Below are 18996 nucleotides of genomic sequence, written 5' to 3' on the forward strand. Positions count from 1 at the left end.
AGGTGGGAATAGAGAAAGATAGAGAGACAAAAAGGGGGTTAAGAAATGAAGGAAAAAAGAATGGGGTGTTTTTATAACCGTGGGAAAAAAAAAAACTGCATCTTTCGTCCTTATATTAACAAAAGACAAAAAAATATCCCTCCCCCACACACACACACAGAATGGAATAGGAGGGATAGTTGGGGATATAGAAAGGTGGAGAGACAAAAAAATCCGTTAAGGAATGAAGGAAAAAAAAGAATGAGGTGTTTTATATTACCGTGGAAAAAATATAAAAACCTGCATCGTTTGTCCTCATATGCACAAAAGACAAAATATTTCACACACACACACACACACACACACACACACACACACATAGGACATAGTAAAAAGTTGATTAAGGGAAGATGCTCAAGAGACAAAGAAATATAGAGGTTTGGAACAGACTAAGTGAAGAAATAGTATTGGCGAAGAGTGTGCAGAGCTTCAAGGAAAAGTTGGATAATTATAGATATGGAGACGGGACCACACCAGCGTAAGCCCAGACCCTGTTAAATTACTAGGTAAACACACACACACACACACACACACTCACACACCTTTCTTCCTCCTCCTTCTCCTCCTTCCTCCTTCCTCCTCCTTCCTTCCATACTTCTTCCGTTGATATGACTTGTTTTTGTTTGTTTATTTGTGTTTCTCATTTTCTCTTCTAGGGTGCAACTTTTAGTGGCACGTTCACCCAAAAATCGGTAAGCAATCCACCACCACCACCACCACCACCACTGCCTCATCCTCCACAGCCACTGCCTCTGATGATGACCATGATACTTGTGACGTGTTTTTTGTGTCCCTACTAACCCATGAATTTTGCTGTTTTTTTTATAGTATGGATGTTGTTGTTTCCTTTTCATTTAATTTGTGTTCCTCTCTTCTTAACTCTCTCCTCTGTTTTCGTCCTTTTAATGTCTTCTTAACTCTCTCCTCTGTTTTCTTCCTTTCAATGTCTTCTTAACTCTCTCCTCTGTTTTCTTCCTGTTAATGTCTTCTTCCTCTGTTTCGTCCTTTTAATGTCTTCTTAATGTCTTCTTAACTCTCTCCTCTGTTTTCTTCCTTTCAATGTCTTCTAATCCTCTCTTTTCGGCCCTTTCAATGTCTTCTTAACTCTCTCCTCTGTTTTCTTCCTTTTAATGTCTTCTTAACTCTCTCCTCTGTTTTCTTCCTTTTAATGTCTTCTTAACTCTCTCCTCTGTTTTCTTCCTTTTAATGTCTTCTTAACTCTCTCCTCTGTTTTCTTCCTTTTAATGTCTTCTTAACTCTCTCCTCTGTTTTCTTCCTTTCAATGTCTTCTTAACTCTCTCCTCTGTTTTCTTCCTGTTAATGTCTTCTTAACTCTCTCCTCTGTTTTCTTCCTTTTAATGTCTTCTTAACTCTCTCCTCTGTTTTCTTCCTTTTAATGTCTTCTTAAGTCTCTCCTCTGTTTTCTTCCTTTTAATGTCTTCTTATTTATATTATTTCCCTTCTGGCTCTCCCTTTTAGTATCTTCTCATTTATATCACTATTTTTGTTTTGTTCTGTTTTTATTTATTTTACCCTCCTCCAGCTGACACCAATACTAATACTTGTTCTGACCCTTCCTCTGTGTGCCTACTAACCTATTACAGTCGCCCCTCAAATAGTAGTTTCTAATAGTTCGGTCTTGGTTTTATGTGGATTTTCTAAGAAGATTTTTTAGGATTTTTAAATTTCCCAACGTGCAGGAAATTTATAAATCCTAAAAGATTTTCTCTGACAGTCCGTATAAAATTGAAACCAAACTATTGAAAACTGTACTATTTGAGGGATGACTGTACTAATACTTGTTATGACCCATCCTCTGTGTGCCTAGTAACCTATTATTGTGTTTTAACCATGAATGCTGTTTCTGTTGTTATTTTCTCTGCTTTCTGCTGTGTCGTAATCTCCCTTAATGTTTTTTTGTTTATATTAGTACTTTTTCTTTTTGTTTTTAATTTGTGTTTTTTTTCTTCATTTCTTCTTTGTATCAGTCTCTTGTAATATTTTTTTCATCTATTGCTATTTATTTATTTTTTCTTTTTAATTTGTGTTTTTTTTCCTTCATTTCCTCTTTCTATCTTAATCTCTTCTTATATTTTCGCATCTTCATTACTGTTTATTATTTTTTTCTGATTATTGTGTTTTCCTTCCTTTTCTCTTTCTACCTTAATAAATCTCTTCTAATATTTTTTCATCTTCATTTCTTTCTTTTTCTTTTCTTTTTAATTATTGTGTATTACTTCCTTTCCTCTTTCCACCTTAATCTCTTCTACTATTTTCTCACATTCCTGCTTTTTATTCCTTTTCCCTTTTCAATCTATTCTACCCTGACCCAGCTGACACCAGTACTAATACCTGTTATGACCCTTCCTGTGTGTGCCTACTAACCCAACTATTTGCTATTATTAACTTTTTTATACCATGAATGCTTTTTTATTGGTTTTTGTTTTCATTAGTTTTCCTAAGGTGGACTAATTTGTGTTTCTAATTTGGTGATGATGTTTGTTGTTTACCCAGTCCATATTTATCATTGTTTGCGTCTAAATGGTTTGGGTTTTCTGTGTTTTGCCGTGGAGTCTGACATGCCTAAATATTTTTAACCTGATGATATGTTACTCCTTCATCCTTATAATGTTCCTTTCTCTCCTCTACCCAGTCCATATTTATCATTGTTTGCGTCTAAATGGTTTGGGTTTTCTGTGTTTAGTCTGACATGCCTAAATATTTTAACCTGATGATATATCTTACCTTCATCCTTATAATGTTCCTTTCTCTCCTCTACCCAGTCCATATTTATCATTGTTTGCGTCTAAATGGTTTGGGTTTTCTGTGTTTTGCCGTGGAGTCTGACATGCCTAAATATTTTTAACCTGATGATATGTTACTCCTTCATCCTTATAATGTTCCTTTCTCTCCTCCACCCAGTCCATATTTATCATTGTTTGCGTCTAAATGGTTTGGGTTTTCTGTGTTTTGCCGTGGAGTCTGACATGCCTAAATATTTTTAACCTGATGATATATTACTCCATCCTTATAACATGCCTGTCTCTCCATTCTTCATATGCTTATTAAATCCCTATGATCTTATGCCATGCTCCGAGTTGATTGTTGATTCCCCAAGTGTGCTGACCAAGATTTTTGTTATGGGATCAAGACCTCTTCCGATGATGGTTTTAGTTTAACTTTATTTGTGTATTGCATCTGTTACCTGTTTTTCCCTTTTCTCAAAGACGACGGCGATCTTATTTTTGGTCTTGGTTGTGTTTCGTCGCATTGATCACCCTTATCTCCTGTGTTTCTTCCTCTCTTTTATCCTGTTATGTTCCTTTCATTTCCTTATTCCTCTATTTTTCTTTACTTCCATATTCGCCCATGTTCTTTTACGTTCATATTCCCTCATCTTCCTTCTAGTTTTCTCTCTTCCTCTTTCCCTATGTTCCTTTATTCCTCTCTTTTATTCCTTTATATTCCTTCCATTTCTTTATTCCTCTATTTTTCATTACTTCCATATTCCCACATGTTCTTTTACGTTCATATTCCCTCATCTTCCTTCTAGTTCTCTCTCTTCCTCTTTCCCTATGTTCCTTTATTCCTCTCTTTTATTCCTTTATATTCCTTCCATTTCCTTATTCCTCTATTTTTCTTTACTTCCATATTCCCACATGTTCTTTTACGTTCATATTCCCTCATCTTCCTTCTAGTTCTCTCTCTTCCTCTTTCCCTATGTTCCTTTATTCCTCTCTTTTATCACTTTTATATTCCTTCCATTTCCTTATTCCTCTATGATCCTTTACTTCCATATTCCCACATGTTCATTCTATTTCTCTTTTCCTCTACTCCTTCACCCTTTTGTTCCTTTATTCCCCTCTTTCTTTATATTCCTTCTAGTTCCCTGTCCTATATAACTCCTTCATCCTTATAACATTCCTTCTCTCCTCCGTCCTTCATTTGTTTTTCCTTCCATTTCCCCGTCCTTCTAAATTTTCCGGACATGCCTTGGGTGTTTTAATGTCCTTTGGTGTCCTGTTTTGTGCGTAACTCCCTGGTCTTGTTTGTTTTGGACTACTTCCACTCACTCTGGCTAACTTTAGGTGTGGGTGTGAGGGTGTAAGGTGTGGGTGGGTGTGTGAGTTGGTAGGTGGGTTTGTGTGAGTGTGTATGGTTTGGGTGGGTGTGGGTGTGAGGGTGGAGGAAGATATGAGGAGGCTGAACACCACTGAAGAAATGGCTATGGACCGGCAACAGTGGAGGAGGCTCATATTATCCCGTCCAACCCCACCATAGGGAATAAATGGACGTTAAATGATGATGATGATGGGTGTGAGGGTGAAGGGTTTTAGTGTGGGGGATGTGAGGGTGTAAGCTATTGGTATGTGTGTGAATTTACCTGGTTTTGATGTACAGGGAGTGAACTGTGTGTGTGTGTGTGTGTGTGTGTGTGTAGATGTTTTATTGTGTGTTTGGGTGAAGAAACTTTCAAACTATCTATGTTGGACTGTGGAAATGGTTTTTAGTGTGTGGCAGTGTGTCATGGGTATGCCAGTGTGTATGTGTGCATATGTGTGTGTGTGTGTGTGAGTGAGGGTGCTGTGCGTGTCTGACGGTGTGTGTGTTGTGCCCGACAGATGCCGCTGCGGCCCCGCATCAAGAGAGTCAACATGAGGGACCTGGTGTTCCTGATGGAGCAGGAGAAGGAGCTCAACAAGGCGCCGCTCCTCTACCGCTCCTACCTCAAGTAGCCGGCCGGGGGGCGCCCGGGTGATGCTGCTGCCTCTCCTCCTCCCTCCGGGGGGGAAGCGCTGGGCTGTGCTGCCCCGCCTCTCTCGTGGGTGAGTGCCAGGTGAAACTGCCTCTCCTCTCTGCCGTGCCGCGGAGAAGTGGCCCGCCGCCGCCGCCGCTGTGGGGTGCCGGCGGGGCGGAAGATCTGTGATTCTCTCATGCAGCATGTCAAGTGTCTTATCGCCGCGCGGCCTCGGGGCCTCGGGGCCACGCCGCTGCGGGGACTGTGATGGGCCGCCGGCGCCCGGTGAGTCGCCGAACATTGTCTCAGCGCATGCCCCGGCCGGCACCCGTGGACGTGCGAACAGTGGCTTACACACCAGAGAAGGTACAACCAAACCTTTTATTCCCAAAATATATAGTATCAACCCTATTTTGTGCATGACCCTGTACATACTACGTCTTGGATAGGAAAATCTTTAAAATATTTTTATCCGATGCCCGTCGCCGACATGTTACGGAACCTGAGGAGAACCTTTGATACGCAGCCTCTGTAGATACTGTACAGTTTTTAAGACTCGAGGCCTTTCTGTTATTGTGTTGTTCTTGTACCACAGAGCTACGGTTAGGGTGTGTCTTGTGTGCGCGGGGCACCACACAGTCAGGGGCGCTGCCGCCGCCACCGCTGCTGCTGCTGCCTCACGGGCGGAGCCTCGGCCAGCAAAGTTGCCAAAGACGTAAGCTTCACTTTTTGCCGCAGGCCCCGGGCGGAGGCGGCAGCAGCGGCGGCGGCGGTGGCGGCCGTGAGGGAGATTTGTTAATATATTGTGCTGGAGGAGGAAGGGAAAACTTAACTGTAAGACATATGCAAGAAGATATTAGGTAACTGACGTCTGCTGTACTTGTAAGAAATTGTATAGATGTTCAGGAGACATTTTCTTGGTTTGTACCGGCAAACTGCACCTGATTTTACCATAATTATAACTCCTGCTTCAATTGGCTTGTATTCTCACTCGGTTGAACAAGAATGCTTTAAGTATGCCTGCGGTTATCATTTGTCCACCGACCTGAGGCGCGGCGAGCTGTGGCGGAGACAGTGCGGCGGCGGCGGCGGCGGAACAGACCACACCGAACAGGCACTTAGTCACGGCACAAGATCTTCCACCACCACCGCCTTGCCAGCCACTCACACACACACACATACACATACACACACGCACATACAGACGCACACACAGTAGCCGCCAGACCGCCACCATCACCACAGCTCCCGGATGAAGTGTACGCTTTTCTGAGTCTCGTAGTGAAGCGCGAGAATGAGAGTAAAAAGCGTAGTGAAGCCTTGACCAGCCTATGACCGACCAGCCACTCTCTCCCTATCAGCGGATCACCCGACTGACTGATTGACTGCCCCCACCCACTCACGTCTGACTGCAGGGACCCCTACCACCCACACCCTCACCCCTCCATAGCCCCATCATCGGAGGGTTATCGCAGACTCCCCCTCCCGATCCTGCCCCCAAAGGTTCATCACCAGCCTAGGGTCAAAACGATGGTGTCAAAAATGGTGTTAAAATGATACCCATGGCTGTCGCTGCTTCCATTTTTGTGTAAATCTTCTCCGAGGGGTTGTAAACAGCATCTGTCTGGCCTAGGGTGTGCGTCAGGGCGGGGTGTAAGGGTGTGTGACGCTCGGAGGGGGAAGGCGAGGAGGGGTGAGGTGTGGCGTTCGAGGGTGACTTGCCAAAACAGGTACAACTAAGAAGACCAATTGTAGCTAAGCATTTTGTACTGTGTGTTGAGGATGCTGTGTACTGTTTTTTTGTAATTATATGTTGTTATACAGTTTTGGTTGCTTTTTGTCTTGTGGTAACCAGAAGGGGGAAGCTCTGAGAGGGTGGAGAGAAGAGGGAAAGGGTAGGTGGTGGTGAAGGAGGAACATTAAGAGAAAAGAGGCTGATCGTTTTTGAGTTTTCGACAATCCTGTTTTGTTAGGGTAATAATTTAGTGTTTCTTTTCTGTGTTCGTCATGCAGAGTAGTAGAGTTCGGAAGCACGCCTGTCTCGCTTCGTCCATGCCCCAGGGTCAAGGGATGAGCTGGTACCCACACGCACACAAACACACACATGTACACACTCACTCACAGTTCCTACAAGATGGAGGGAGAAGATGAGGAGAAAGAAAAAGAAATGAGGGAAAGGAAAAATCAGCAAAATAGGGAGAATAAAAGATTTGGAAAGTTATATAAAAAGAAGCGACCATTTGAAAACATCACACGCAACACACCAAGCACCTTCAATTATCTTTTTTCTGCTGCGTATCTTGAGTGCCGGTCGACGGGAGAGTATTAACGAGCCGTAATATCATAAAGTGTCTTGTGGGTGAGGTGGAAGAGGCTGTGGAACGTGGATAAAGTGGGTGAAACTGTCGATGTGGAGTGAGAATGGAAAGATGAAAGGGGTGTAAGTGTGTGTGTGTGTGTGTGTGTGTGTGTGTGTGTGTGTGTGTGTGTGACTTGGGTGTCTTGCCTGTCTAAAAAAAAATATGTGTATGTGTGTGCTATTCCAAGACATTGCCAGAAAAAATAACTGAGGATGAGGAGTGAGAATGGAAAGATGAAATGTGTGTGTGTGTGTGTGTGTGTGTGTGTGTGTACCTATAGTGTGTCATGCCTCTCTAAAAAAAATATGTGTGTGTGTGTGTGCTATTCCAAGACCGCCAGAAAATTTATACATTAGAATCAACATGCAAAGAATAGTTAAAGAACGCATAGAATATAAGAACGGATTCAAGACTTCCAAAACTTGCATTACGCTGGATATAAAAATCAAACCACAAGGCAACCGTTCCTACATTATTACAAAAAACACATTCACTTTTATTTAGGCAGCTCGCATCAACAATATAAAGAAAAGCCACTTGTATTGAGGCGATAAAAACTATATTGACAGTCATTTCAGCGAGAGGGAGGAAGGCAGGTCAGGGATGGGAAGGCAGAGGAGGAGAAAGAACTCGGTGATACAACTTAACATGTATCTTGGTCATTCACTAGACATGTCATTTCAGCAAGAGGGAGGAAGGCACGTCAGGAAGGGGAAAGCAGAGGAGGAGAGAGAACTCGGTGATACAACTCGACATGTATCTCTGTAATTCACTAGACAGCAAGGGGGTGAGAGAGGCAGCGTTCTAGCATCACCTGGACTGTTCACGGTCTTACATTTACGCCAATATTCTCAGATGCTTTCGGCTCTTACAACAATTTCCAGAGGCCACACAGGGTAGTCTGGTTCGCAAGAGTGTTCCTCACATTCATGGTGCGGAAGCCTTGTCAAACGATCACCAGGCTCATAAAATTACCCATGGAAATAGTAACATAATCTCTACCAAAGCCTTGTCAAACGATCACCAGGCTCATAAAATTACCCATGGAAATAGTAACATAACAGTCTCTACCAAAGCCTTGTCAAACGATCACCAGGCTCATAAAATTACCCATTGAAATAGTAACATAACAGTCTCTACCAAAGCCTTGTCAAACGATCACCAGGCTCATAAAATTACCCATGGAAATAGTAACATAACAGTCTCTACCAAAGCCTTGTCAAACGATCACCAGGCTCATAAAATTACCCATGGAAATAGTAACATAACAGTCTCTACCAAAGCCTTGTCGTAATCACCAGGCTCATAAAATTACCCATGGAAATAGTAACATAACAGTCTCTACCAAAGCCTTGTCGTAATCACCAGGCTCATAAAATTACCCATGGAAATAGTAACATAATCTCTACCAAAGCCTTGTCAAACGATCACCAGGCTCATAAAATTACCCATGGAAATAGTAACATAATCTCTACCAAAGCCTTGTCAAACGATCACCAGGCTCATAAAATTACCCATGGAAATAGTAACATAACAGTCTCTACCAAAGCCTTGTCGTAATCACTAGGCTCATAAACTTACCCATGGAAATAGTAACATTATCTCTACCAAAGCCTTGTCGTACTATCACTAGGCTCATAAACTTACCCATGGAAATAGTAACATTATCTCTACCAAAGCCTTGTCGTACTATCACTAGGCTCATAAACTTACCCATGGAAAGACCCACAATCTCCAGGAAAGCCTTATCAAATGTGTGTGTGTGTGTGTGAGCCTTAAGCCTCTGGGAATATGGGTGTTGAGTGTGTGGACGTTTTCTTCATTTTTTCTTCTTGTGACTTCCCACTTTGTTGATACAGGTGGGGCTATGGGTGAAAGGGTTCAGTAGTCTTCTGGGAGATAGCATATTTTACGTACAAAGGGACAAGTGTTATGGAAATGTTATTAATTTTATCTAGGAAATAAGCAGGACGAGATGACGGAAGGATGTTTTCTGGTCACGAAGAGGCATTGTTCATATTATTTTTTGCTATTTTTTTATCATAATATTGTAAAGGTGTCAAGGAATGTGACTTGACTTTTGCATTTTTTTACTTTGAGGAAAACAGGTTGTTGTAAGAAGACTGGAACATAGAATTTTGATGATTATTTTGTTGTTGTGGAAGAACTTCATATCATTATAGTTTCCTAGTCTTTTGTTACTTGATATAGTATTTAAATTATACATTTTAAATCGTATTCTTTTCCTCTGCTCTCATCCAGCTGGTAATACTGTCAGGGTCACTGTTGCTAGGTCATTGTACTCAGAGCATAGTACTTAACGGTTTCTGACGCCTAACTATTGCCAAGAAACATCAGAATCTAACTCTTAACGATAACTATAAATGAGTTTCGTTATCGGAGCCCAGAAGACAGTTTAGGGGTAGGAAGTCGGGAAATATAATCGGCTGAGTACGACAATCTGGCAACATTGGTCAGGGTTGGCTGTACTAGGGATATGAAGATGAACATTGTGGGAAGTTGAACATTACGTAAGTTATTTTATTGATAAATTAAATCTTGGGGCACTGAGGGATGCACATTATATTACTGAAAATGAAAAGTAAGGTCAGGGAGTTGAGGGGACACAAGAAAAAAAAGTGAAAAATGTCTAACCCGGTAGCAGCGGGGATCATGTTTCTTAATGGTCCCTCCAAGCGAGAAAAATGAGAAAAAATCATCACTCACACAAACCATTTCATAATATATATCAAAGCATTTGTGATCAGTTTATGTATCATCTATTTTGGGGGGTTCAATCATGGCACAAATTTGGCCCGTTGCTGCTACACGGTAAAGCCACAAATTTGGCCCGTCGCTGCTACATGGTAAAGCCACAAATTTGGCCCGTCGCTGCTTCACGGTAAAGCCACAAATTTGGCCTGTCGCTGCTACACGGTAAAGCCACAAATTTGGCCCGTTGCTGCTACACGGTAAAGCCACAAATTTGGCCTGTCGCTGCAACACGGGAAAGCCACAAATTTGGTCCATCACTGCTACACGGTAAAGCCACAAATTTGGCCTGTCGCTGCTACACGGTAAAGCCACAAATTTGGCCTGTCACTGCTACCAGGTTAATGACAAAAAAAGTACAGTTTTCCCCAATGAAAATATGAATACTTGGAGTGAGTTAGAAGAGGAGGTGATGGAGGCAAAGAGTGTGCGGCAATATAAGAAAAATCTTGACAAATATAAAGTTTGAGACAGGACACTCGAGTATAGCTGAGGCCCTGTATAATAAACTAGGTAAATAAGATAAAGTTACGTTGTTTCAGAAGCGAGTTTGCAAAATTCATCACATAAATAAAAACAAAGAAGATAAGTGAGAAGGGCTATTTAGTGCACATAAATGACTGGCATGGGACTTCAACGGTGGGAAAAAGGAACAAATCTAGAAGGATCAGGGAGGCAGATGGCTGTGTGTCCTTCCATTCTTTGATCAACACACGGCAAAATGGTTCAGGAAGGTGGACAGACAGTAGCAAGTGTGTGTGTGTGTGTGTGTGTGTGTGTGTCAGATTATTCGCCAGGTTACGGAAAGGAAAAGAAATGATATAAAAAATGAGAGAAAGGGACAGACAGAAACAGGAGTACCAAGTATGAGAAAAATAAGACAAATAGCTAATATGTCTGTGTGTGTGTGTGTGTGTGTGTGTGTGTTAGTGTGTGTGAAGTTATTTGCTAGGTCAAGGAAAGGAAAAGAAAGAATACAAAAAATGGGAGAGAATGGGACAGACAGAAAGTATGTATGTATGTATGTATGTATGAGAAAAATAAGACAAATACCTAATAATGTCTGCGTTTGTGTGCGTGTGTGTGTGTCAAATTATTCGCCAGGTCAAGGGAAGGAAAGAAATTATATAAAAACGAGAGAAAAATAAGACCAATAGCTAATAATGTCTGCGTTTGTGTGTGTGAGAGAGTGCGTGTATGCTTGTGTGTGTGTGTTTCACCCTCAACCGTACAAGACTATCCGGCTCTGTGTGTGTGGTCATCAGGTTCGCTCGGAGATCTCCCTGAATAACCAGAACAAGATCAAACATTACACAGTTCTGTCATAGATTTATATATATACATAAACATATATATATAAATAGAAATATATAAACATTACATATTATATTTTTTCCTCTATCTCTCTTTCTTTCTCTTTTGTGGTTGATATAGTGACAGTTTTTATTAGAATTTATTTTAGTCAACGTTCAGACAGAGCTTTATTTCTACTTTTGTATGTATGTGTTTGCCGTTTCTCACCTTTTTTCACATGTTGCGTTAGTCTGGGTTGGGAGTTGCAAGGTGGCGCTGGTGACGGTAGTGGCTGCGGCAATGAAAATATGACCCGTGTTCTCAGATCCTTTCGGCTCTCACAACGACCATTTCCCAAGGCCACGAAGGAGATGAGTCGGGTTCTCACGAGTTCCTTTTCACTTCCAAGCTGCAGAACCCTTGTCAGAGTATCACCAGGCTCGTCAGACTACCTGTGGAAATACTACTAAATCAGTCTCTATGAAAGCCTTATCAAATGTGGATGTCTGAGCCCTGAAATGTTTGAGAATATGGAGGTGACTGCACTGAGGGACCATAGAGATTAGAGGAAGATAGGGCACAGAAAGGTACAGAAAACTACGAATGTCAGTTATTACTCCGAGGCTTATGTATTGAAACCTAAGGGAGTATGTCATCTATAACTCACGGCTTTCTTAAGATATCCAAAATGTCGGTAGTGGCTCACGGTGTATGAAAATGACTACTAAGGGTGTATAAAATGCCTAACAGAGTATTTCATCTATCACATCAGTCTTATGTAAAGGAAAAGAGAGTATGTCATCTATAACTCAGATTCTGGGTTTCTTAAAATATCCAAAATGTCGGTGGTGGCTCACAGTGTACGAAAATGATTACCAAAAGGGGTGTAAAAGATGCCTAACAGAGTATTTCATCTATCACATCAGTCTTATGTAAAGGAAAAGAGAGTATGTCATCTATAACTCAGATTCTGGGTTTCTTAAAATATAAAAAATTTCGGTAGTGCCTCAGTGTATGAAAATGATTACCAAAAGGGGTGTAAAAGATGCCTAACAGAGTATTTCATCTATCACTTGAAGCTTGTGTATAGAAACTTATGAGAGTATGTCATCTGTAACTCAAAATTTGGGTTTCTTATTATCAAAAATGTGGGTAGTGGCTCACGGTGTTAGAAAATGACTATTAAGAAGGCTGTAAAAAATGCCTAACAATTTCATCTATCACTTGAAGCTTATGTATAGGAAAAGAGAGTATGCCATTTATAACTCAAATTCTGGGTTTCTTCAAATATAAAAAATGCTGGTACGAAAATGACTACCAAAAGATGTGTAACAGCTGCCTAACAGAGTATTTCATCCATATCTTGAAGAGTCTTATGTATAGTAACTTAAGAGAGTCTGTAAATCAAAGTTCGGGTTCCTAAAGTATCAGAAATATCGTAGTGGCTCAGTGTTACAAGTCCCCTAACAAGCGTGCATTTGGTACAGAGCCACAAAGGAGGTGTTGCTATACTGACCAGTGGTATTATAGGTGTGTGAAATCCTTAGGGAGTGTTGCTAAGATGTCCCGACCCCCTAGGAAGTAACAGGAACCTTTAGCTTGGTACGGAAAAGGCCTCGTGTTAGCCAGCAAAAAGGACGACCATTGTGTATGAAATTCTACCCCATCCACAGACTGGCCTATGTAAATTTAGGCGACGCAGGTGTATGCTAAGACCTGACAGGTGTTTATGACTTATGTAGGTGTAAAGCCAGCTGTTGTGCATTGAATAAGGGCTGCCAAGGTGTGTTGACGAGACAGGCGTTTTGCGTTGACATTGTTGCATAGAAGACCAACATTGCAATAAGTGTTTTAGGGTCGATAAAAAAGGTCCGGGTCTTGGTTTTTGGCAGAGAGAACCAGCAATACCAAGTGATCTCGAATATATAGAAAAAAAAGTCTTGCTCTTGGTTTAACTACAGAGGTTTGACAAGGTGTATGGTTAGGTGGGGTGTGGCCTAAGGGTGTACTGTGTGATGTGGCCCTGGGTGTAAGTGTACCATAAAATTTAGTATGTCCCTGAGTGTGTGGTTGACGAGAGATGTGTCCTAAGGTGTGTCGAAAGAGATGTGACCCCGTGTGTGTTTTCTGTGAAGAGAGATGTGGTGTAGAGGTGTGCAGAAAAAGATGTGACCCCGTATGTGTGCTGTGAGGAGGGATGTGGTGTAGAGGTGTGTAGAAAGATGTGGCGCTGTGTGTTGGGTGTGAAGGAAGATATGGTTGAGGCGAGATGTGACCCCATGTGTGTGTGTGCTGTGAAGAGAGATGTGACCTAAAACTGAAGATTGGTGTGACATAAAGGTGTGTAGAGAAAGATATGGCTCTGAGAGTGTGGCTGAAGAGTGGAATAGCATAAAAAAGTATAGAGTGTGACCTATATGTGTATAGTGATATGGCCGTGAGTGTGACATATGGAAAGAAAAAGATATGACATAAAGACGTGTATTGACCGAAGAGATGTGGCCCTGGGTGTGTCGGGTGTGACATCGGTACAGTCATCCCTCAAATAGCACGGCTTCCAGTAGTTTGGTTTTACGTGGATTTTCACGGAAGATTTTTTTAGGATTTTTGAATTTCCCGACAAGCAGGAAATTTAAAAATCCTAAAACGATCTTCTTTGACAATCCGTATAAAGCCGAAACTGGACTATTGGAAACCGTGCTATTTGAGGGACGACTGGACTGTATAGCCGGCAAGTACGTACGCTGCATACATTTTCTCTGTTTAGTTTCCCCTTCGCCATGAACAGACGTAAGGACATGAACCCACCTCACCAGAGAGAGCATCCTTGTCGATTCATTCTTTTGTAAACTTCTCTAACGCTGTACTGTAATAGTGTAGACCAATGCAGGTTAATATTTTTATATAAATTATTTATCACTCCAATTAATAAAAATCACATCCAGAGTATTGTGTTTTGCATGAACTGTGTAGCACCAGAGAGTTAAGAGAGAGAGGGAGGGAGAGGGAGGTGAAACGAGAAGAAGAAACTGACATATAGGAAGGAATTAAGTGAACGAAAACAGGAATAATAAAGAAGGGAATAAGGAGAAGGTGTAGGAGGAGGAAGACAAGAAATAAGAAAGGAAGGAGTGAAAAAGGGAAGGGCCAGGAAGATTAAAAATGAAGCAAAGAAGAAAGTAAGTGATTTAGAAGGAGGAGAAGGAAGATGAAGAAAGGAAGGAAGAAGCGTAAGAGGAAGAGAAAGGAAGGGAGAAGTGTTATACGAGGAAGAGGAAGAGAAAAGAAGAAGTGTTGCCAGGACGATCGAGTGGTTTAGGAGGAAGAGGAAGAGGAAGGAACGGAGAAGTGTTGTACGAGGAAGAGGAAGAGAAAAGAAGAAGTGTTGCCAGGATGATCGAGTGGTTTAGGAGGAAGAGGAAGAGCAAGGAAGGAAGAAGTGTTGTACGGGGAAGAGGAAGAGGAAAGAAGTGTTGCCAGAACGAGAGTGGTTTAGGAGGAAGAGGAAGAGGAAGGAAGGAAGAAGTGTTGTACGGGGAAGAGGAAGAGGAAAGAAGTGTTGCCAGAACGAGAGTGGTTTAGGAGGAAGAGGAGGAGGAAGGAACGGAGGAGTATTGCCGAAGTGTTGCCAGAACGAGTGTGTGGTTTAGGAGGAAGAGGAAGAGGAACAAGAAGGGAAGGAGTGTTGCCAGTTGACATTTGTTTTGCGCTTCCGCCGAGAAACACACCTGAAACACGCGCCTCGCAGGGAAGAAGTGTTGCCGTGAAGCCGCTGACGAACTTGACCAATCCATTTATCATTTTTTTTGTGTAGCCGTGACCTTTGACCTTTTGACCACCTAACTCGCTCCCTCTCAAAACGCACTCAACGCCTCCCTTTTTGACCCTTCCATCCCCTGCATACTTTTTTTGTACAGCCGTGACCTTTGACCTTTTGACCACCTAACTCGCTCCCTCTCAAAACGCACTCAACGCCTCCCTTTTTGACCCTTCCATCCCGTACATACTTCTTTTGGTTTGTTTGTTTGTTCTGAAGTTAGCGACGCACTCACTCCTCACTCACCCCATCGTCCCCTTCCTTTTCCTTACCTTGCCTTCCCTTCCTATTTTAATTTATTTTTTTATTCACTCATTGGCAACACATCCCCTTACGTCACCTTACCTCCTTTCTATTTTTATTTATTTCCATTTTTTTATTTGTTTACTCAGGAACGTGATTCTCTCTTTACCTAACTTTAACTTCCCCTGTATGTTTGTTTATTTACTTATTTTTTCAAATTATCAACACATTTCTTATTTCCTCTACTGCATTTTTTTTCGTTTGTTTGTTTTTCACAGCAACACATTTCCTCTGTTACCTAATCTCGCCTTTCCTTCCTTATTTATTTTTCTTTATTCACACTCTATCCTACAACTTCAATCTACCTTCCAGCAGGCTATATGAGCTTACCTTGCGCACCTTAGTCTGCCTGATATCCATCCTCAAACCTTATTTTTTTATATTCTAGACAAGTATTATTTATCTTTTAGCAGGTGATCAGAGCTAATGAGTCCTGAACACCTGAACACCTTTGATCTTACCTGTAATTAGTTTTCTGCAGGTGTGGTCATTACCTATTACCTCGTTTATATCTTGACTTGCCCAACATCCACCCACACACCTTAATTTTTATATCAGCTAATAGAGCCCTCCCAAACACCTGAGCACCTTTGATCTTACTTGTAATTAGTTTTCTACAGGTGTCACCATTAACTTTCACCCTCATTATATACCTTTACCTGCCTAGTGTCCACTCACCTTGACTTGTTCACCTGTCCTTCACCATCACAAATTAATGATCTCACCTGCATCACCTTCACTCACTTGTATGTAATTAGGATTGGTAACTTATGTTTCAGATGCTTCACACCTGTTTCACCTTCACACCTTATTGGCTATACCTGCATGTCACCAAGCGAATCGAGTCAATGCAAATCATGATGATTCATGGCGATTCAGAATCACTGATTGATTTGGACCCATTTTTTCATCATTCACGGCGAGTCACCCGAGGATTTAGCAGTAAGCACCATGATAGTGGACGTCCTGATTAGTTTAGTGCGAGAACGACGTGCAATAAATGATCCCAGCGATCCCATGGCCTGCACCTACGCCTGCGCCTCAGCCACAGCACTGCTGCTGTATCAGCGACAGCGTATACGTCCATTCTCGTGAAAGCCAGGCTTGGTGCTGCCTTTTGAATGTTGATTCAGACTCAGTCAGTTGGAACTGTGCCGATTCAAAATGAATCAAGTCAAATGATTCTTCATGAATTGAATCAATTCAATTTGCTTGGTGGAAACGCAGCCTTACCTAAGTTTACCTGGCTCACCCTCACCTTAAGTTTACCTGGTTCACCCTGACACCCCTTAGTAAGTACCTGTTTCACCCTCACACCTGTATAGTTTCACCCGTGTTTCACCCTCACACCTGTATAGATTCACCCGTGTCACACTTTCACACATAGTTAAGTTGACCTGTCGAAGCACTGATGACCTCACTTCCTTTTTTTTGCGTAGGTTGACCTGTTCTCTGATGACCCGGCACAAGATTGGTGTAGATGTGTGTGTTTGTATTATTATTATTATTATTATTATTATTATTATTATTATTATTATTATTATTATTATTTTTATTACTTTTCTGTTCTGGTCATCATATTTTTTTTATTTCATTATATTTTGTTTTGTTTATTTGCTTAATTATACAATATTTATAAAGTTAACATGCAGTAGTATTTATATATATATTTTTTTCTGTTCTTCATTATTTTCTTATTTTGTTGATTTCATTGTTTTGTTTTCTCAATTTCAATATTTTTGTTGAATTTATATGACTTTAATTTCTCCTTTTTTTTTTTTCTGCGCCGACAAAATCCGAGGAACATGTATATTATTATTATTTTTTTCCTTTTTTTGTATATTTTAGTTTCCAGCTGTCAGTTCTTGGTTAGGTCACTTAGTTTAGTTTCTGCCGACAGACTACAAGGTTTTCTTCACTAATCCTGCTTTATTTATTGTATGTTAGCGTCCCTGCACCTGTCTGCCCGTCCCATCTGCCATCCTTCAATCCCGTCTCTGTTTCCTCTTTCCTCTTTCCTCTCCTTACTCCTCTTTTTTCTTTCCCTGTCCTCTTTCCTCTCCTCACTCCCCTCTTCTTCCTTCATCTTCGCCCCCTCTTTCCTCTTTCCTCTCCGGCTCACAACCAAGAGAGCCCAGGTTCGATTCCTGGGCAGAGTGGAAACATTTGGGCAGCTTCTCCGATACCCTACGCCCCTGTCCACCCAGCAGTGAATGGGTACCAGGTATTAATCGGGGGTTGTGTCCCGTCTCCTGGGGTCTGTTCCCTTCTCCTGTAATTCCTTCCCCTTCTGTCTCTCTCCGGCATATGACCACAGATGTTGCGCCGACTAAACGAAACTTTACAACTTCCTTTCTTCCGTCTCTCCTTCCTCTCTTCCTTCTCTTCCTCCCATCATATCTATCTCCAACATTTCCACCCTTTCAATTTCCCCTATTTGTGACTCTATTGCGACATCTTATTTTGTCCTTTCTTCCTCTATAATGCAATCTATCCCTCTCCTTCTCCTCTTCCTCGTTCCTACAGCCTTCTCCGCCCCTTCAGTTTCCTTTATTTAAGTCTGTCGCTGCGTCAGTCGTGCTGTAGTTTTGTGCTGTGTATCGTTTGTGTGGTCAGGTCAGGTCAGGTTAGGTTAGGTCAGTGTCTGGGGAGGCCTGTTCGGGGTGGGTGGGGATGGGTTGGGGGGGGGCTCGTGGGCTGAATAGAGCTATTATATAAATATCTATATATATGAGGACGAAAAGAGACCGATGGAGGATTTTAATGTATTTGCTTTATTGGCCTATGGAGGGGATGCATCATTCCCAATAAACTTTTTGATAAGTGACTCTGTGATTGACCTTAATGTGTGTGTGTGTGTGTGTGTGTGTGTAGGATTTGAGTTTTTATTTATTTATTTATTTATTTATTTATTTTACAAAGGATACAGCTCAAGGGAAATAAAAAAGGACAAAAAAAAAGGGTTATCAGAGGGGGAAAAAAAGAAAAAAAGATGAGTAAAGCAAATAAAGAAGAGATAAAAGGAAAATAAAAGAAAATATCGAGCAGAAATTAGAGAAATGGAAAGAAATAAGGAAAGAGGAAGGATTGATTGATTGATTGATAGTTTATTGTTGCAGGTAAACAACAAGGGAGAAGGGAGGAAAAAGAGGGTCAGATAAACTTGAATAAAGGAAATGCGGAGAAAGATGAAGAGAAACAGGAAATATCGATAAAGCAGAAAGAAAGAAAGAAGAGAAATGCAAATAAAGGAGGAATGAGGAGGGGAAAGAATATTGCAATAAAAATGGAAGAAGGAGAAAAGAGAAATCGTAAAAATAAATAAATAAATAAATAAACAGGTAAGATTGAATGAGTTTGATAATTTATTGTTGCAAGTAAAGAACAAAGAAGAAGAGACAGAAAGGAGGTAAAGAAGGGAGGAATAAGGAAGGGAAAAAGAAGATGAAGAAACGAGAAATGAGAAATGTGAAAATAATGATAAAACAGAAAAGATAGGTAGAAAAATACAACTCAAAGAAAAAACGAGAAATAGGATCGAGGTAAAGAAGGGAGGAATAAGGAAGGGAAAAAGAAGATGGAGAAACGAAAAGAAAAAACGAGAAATGAGAAATGTGAAAATAATGATAAAACAGAAAAGATAGGTAGAAAAATACAACTCGAAGAAAATGAAA

At 41.2% G+C, this 18996-nt stretch overlaps 1 protein-coding gene and 2 long non-coding RNA genes across 8 annotated transcripts in view; 1 reads left to right on the plus strand and 2 right to left on the minus strand.

Annotated features, from left to right (window-relative positions):
* The window catches only part of LOC126981891 (transcription initiation factor TFIID subunit 4-like), a 36789-nt gene extending 30186 nt beyond the window's left edge, over positions 1-6603 (plus strand). For all 3 annotated transcript variants that reach the window (XM_050833524.1, XM_050833523.1, XM_050833525.1), the window contains 2 exons: positions 696-731; positions 4662-6603. In XM_050833524.1, coding sequence (XP_050689481.1) covers positions 696-731; positions 4662-4775 — 150 coding nt within the window. In that variant the 3' untranslated portion in view covers positions 4776-6603. The remainder of the gene's footprint in view (positions 1-695; positions 732-4661) is intronic.
* On the minus strand, positions 1132-4653 carry LOC126981894 (uncharacterized). The gene is made up of 3 exons (XR_007734279.1): positions 3788-4653; positions 2785-3641; positions 1132-2654 (listed from the first exon to the last, which is right to left on the minus strand). It is a non-coding gene; the product is annotated as an uncharacterized LOC126981894 (long non-coding RNA).
* Positions 6604-7215: 612 nt separating the features above from the next.
* Positions 7216-18217, minus strand: LOC126981893 (uncharacterized). 4 transcript variants are annotated; one of them, XR_007734278.1, is made up of 2 exons: positions 8474-18217; positions 7216-8133 (listed from the first exon to the last, which is right to left on the minus strand). It is a non-coding gene; the product is annotated as an uncharacterized LOC126981893 (long non-coding RNA). The 4 variants fall into 4 exon arrangements; XR_007734277.1 differs by having other exon boundaries at positions 8407-18217; XR_007734276.1 differs by having other exon boundaries at positions 8338-18217.
* Between the last annotated feature and the right edge of the window lie 779 nt (positions 18218-18996).

Source organism: Eriocheir sinensis, chromosome 49 (genome assembly GCF_024679095.1).
Source record: "Eriocheir sinensis breed Jianghai 21 chromosome 49, ASM2467909v1, whole genome shotgun sequence".
Lineage (NCBI taxonomy): Eukaryota > Metazoa > Arthropoda > Malacostraca > Decapoda > Varunidae > Eriocheir > Eriocheir sinensis.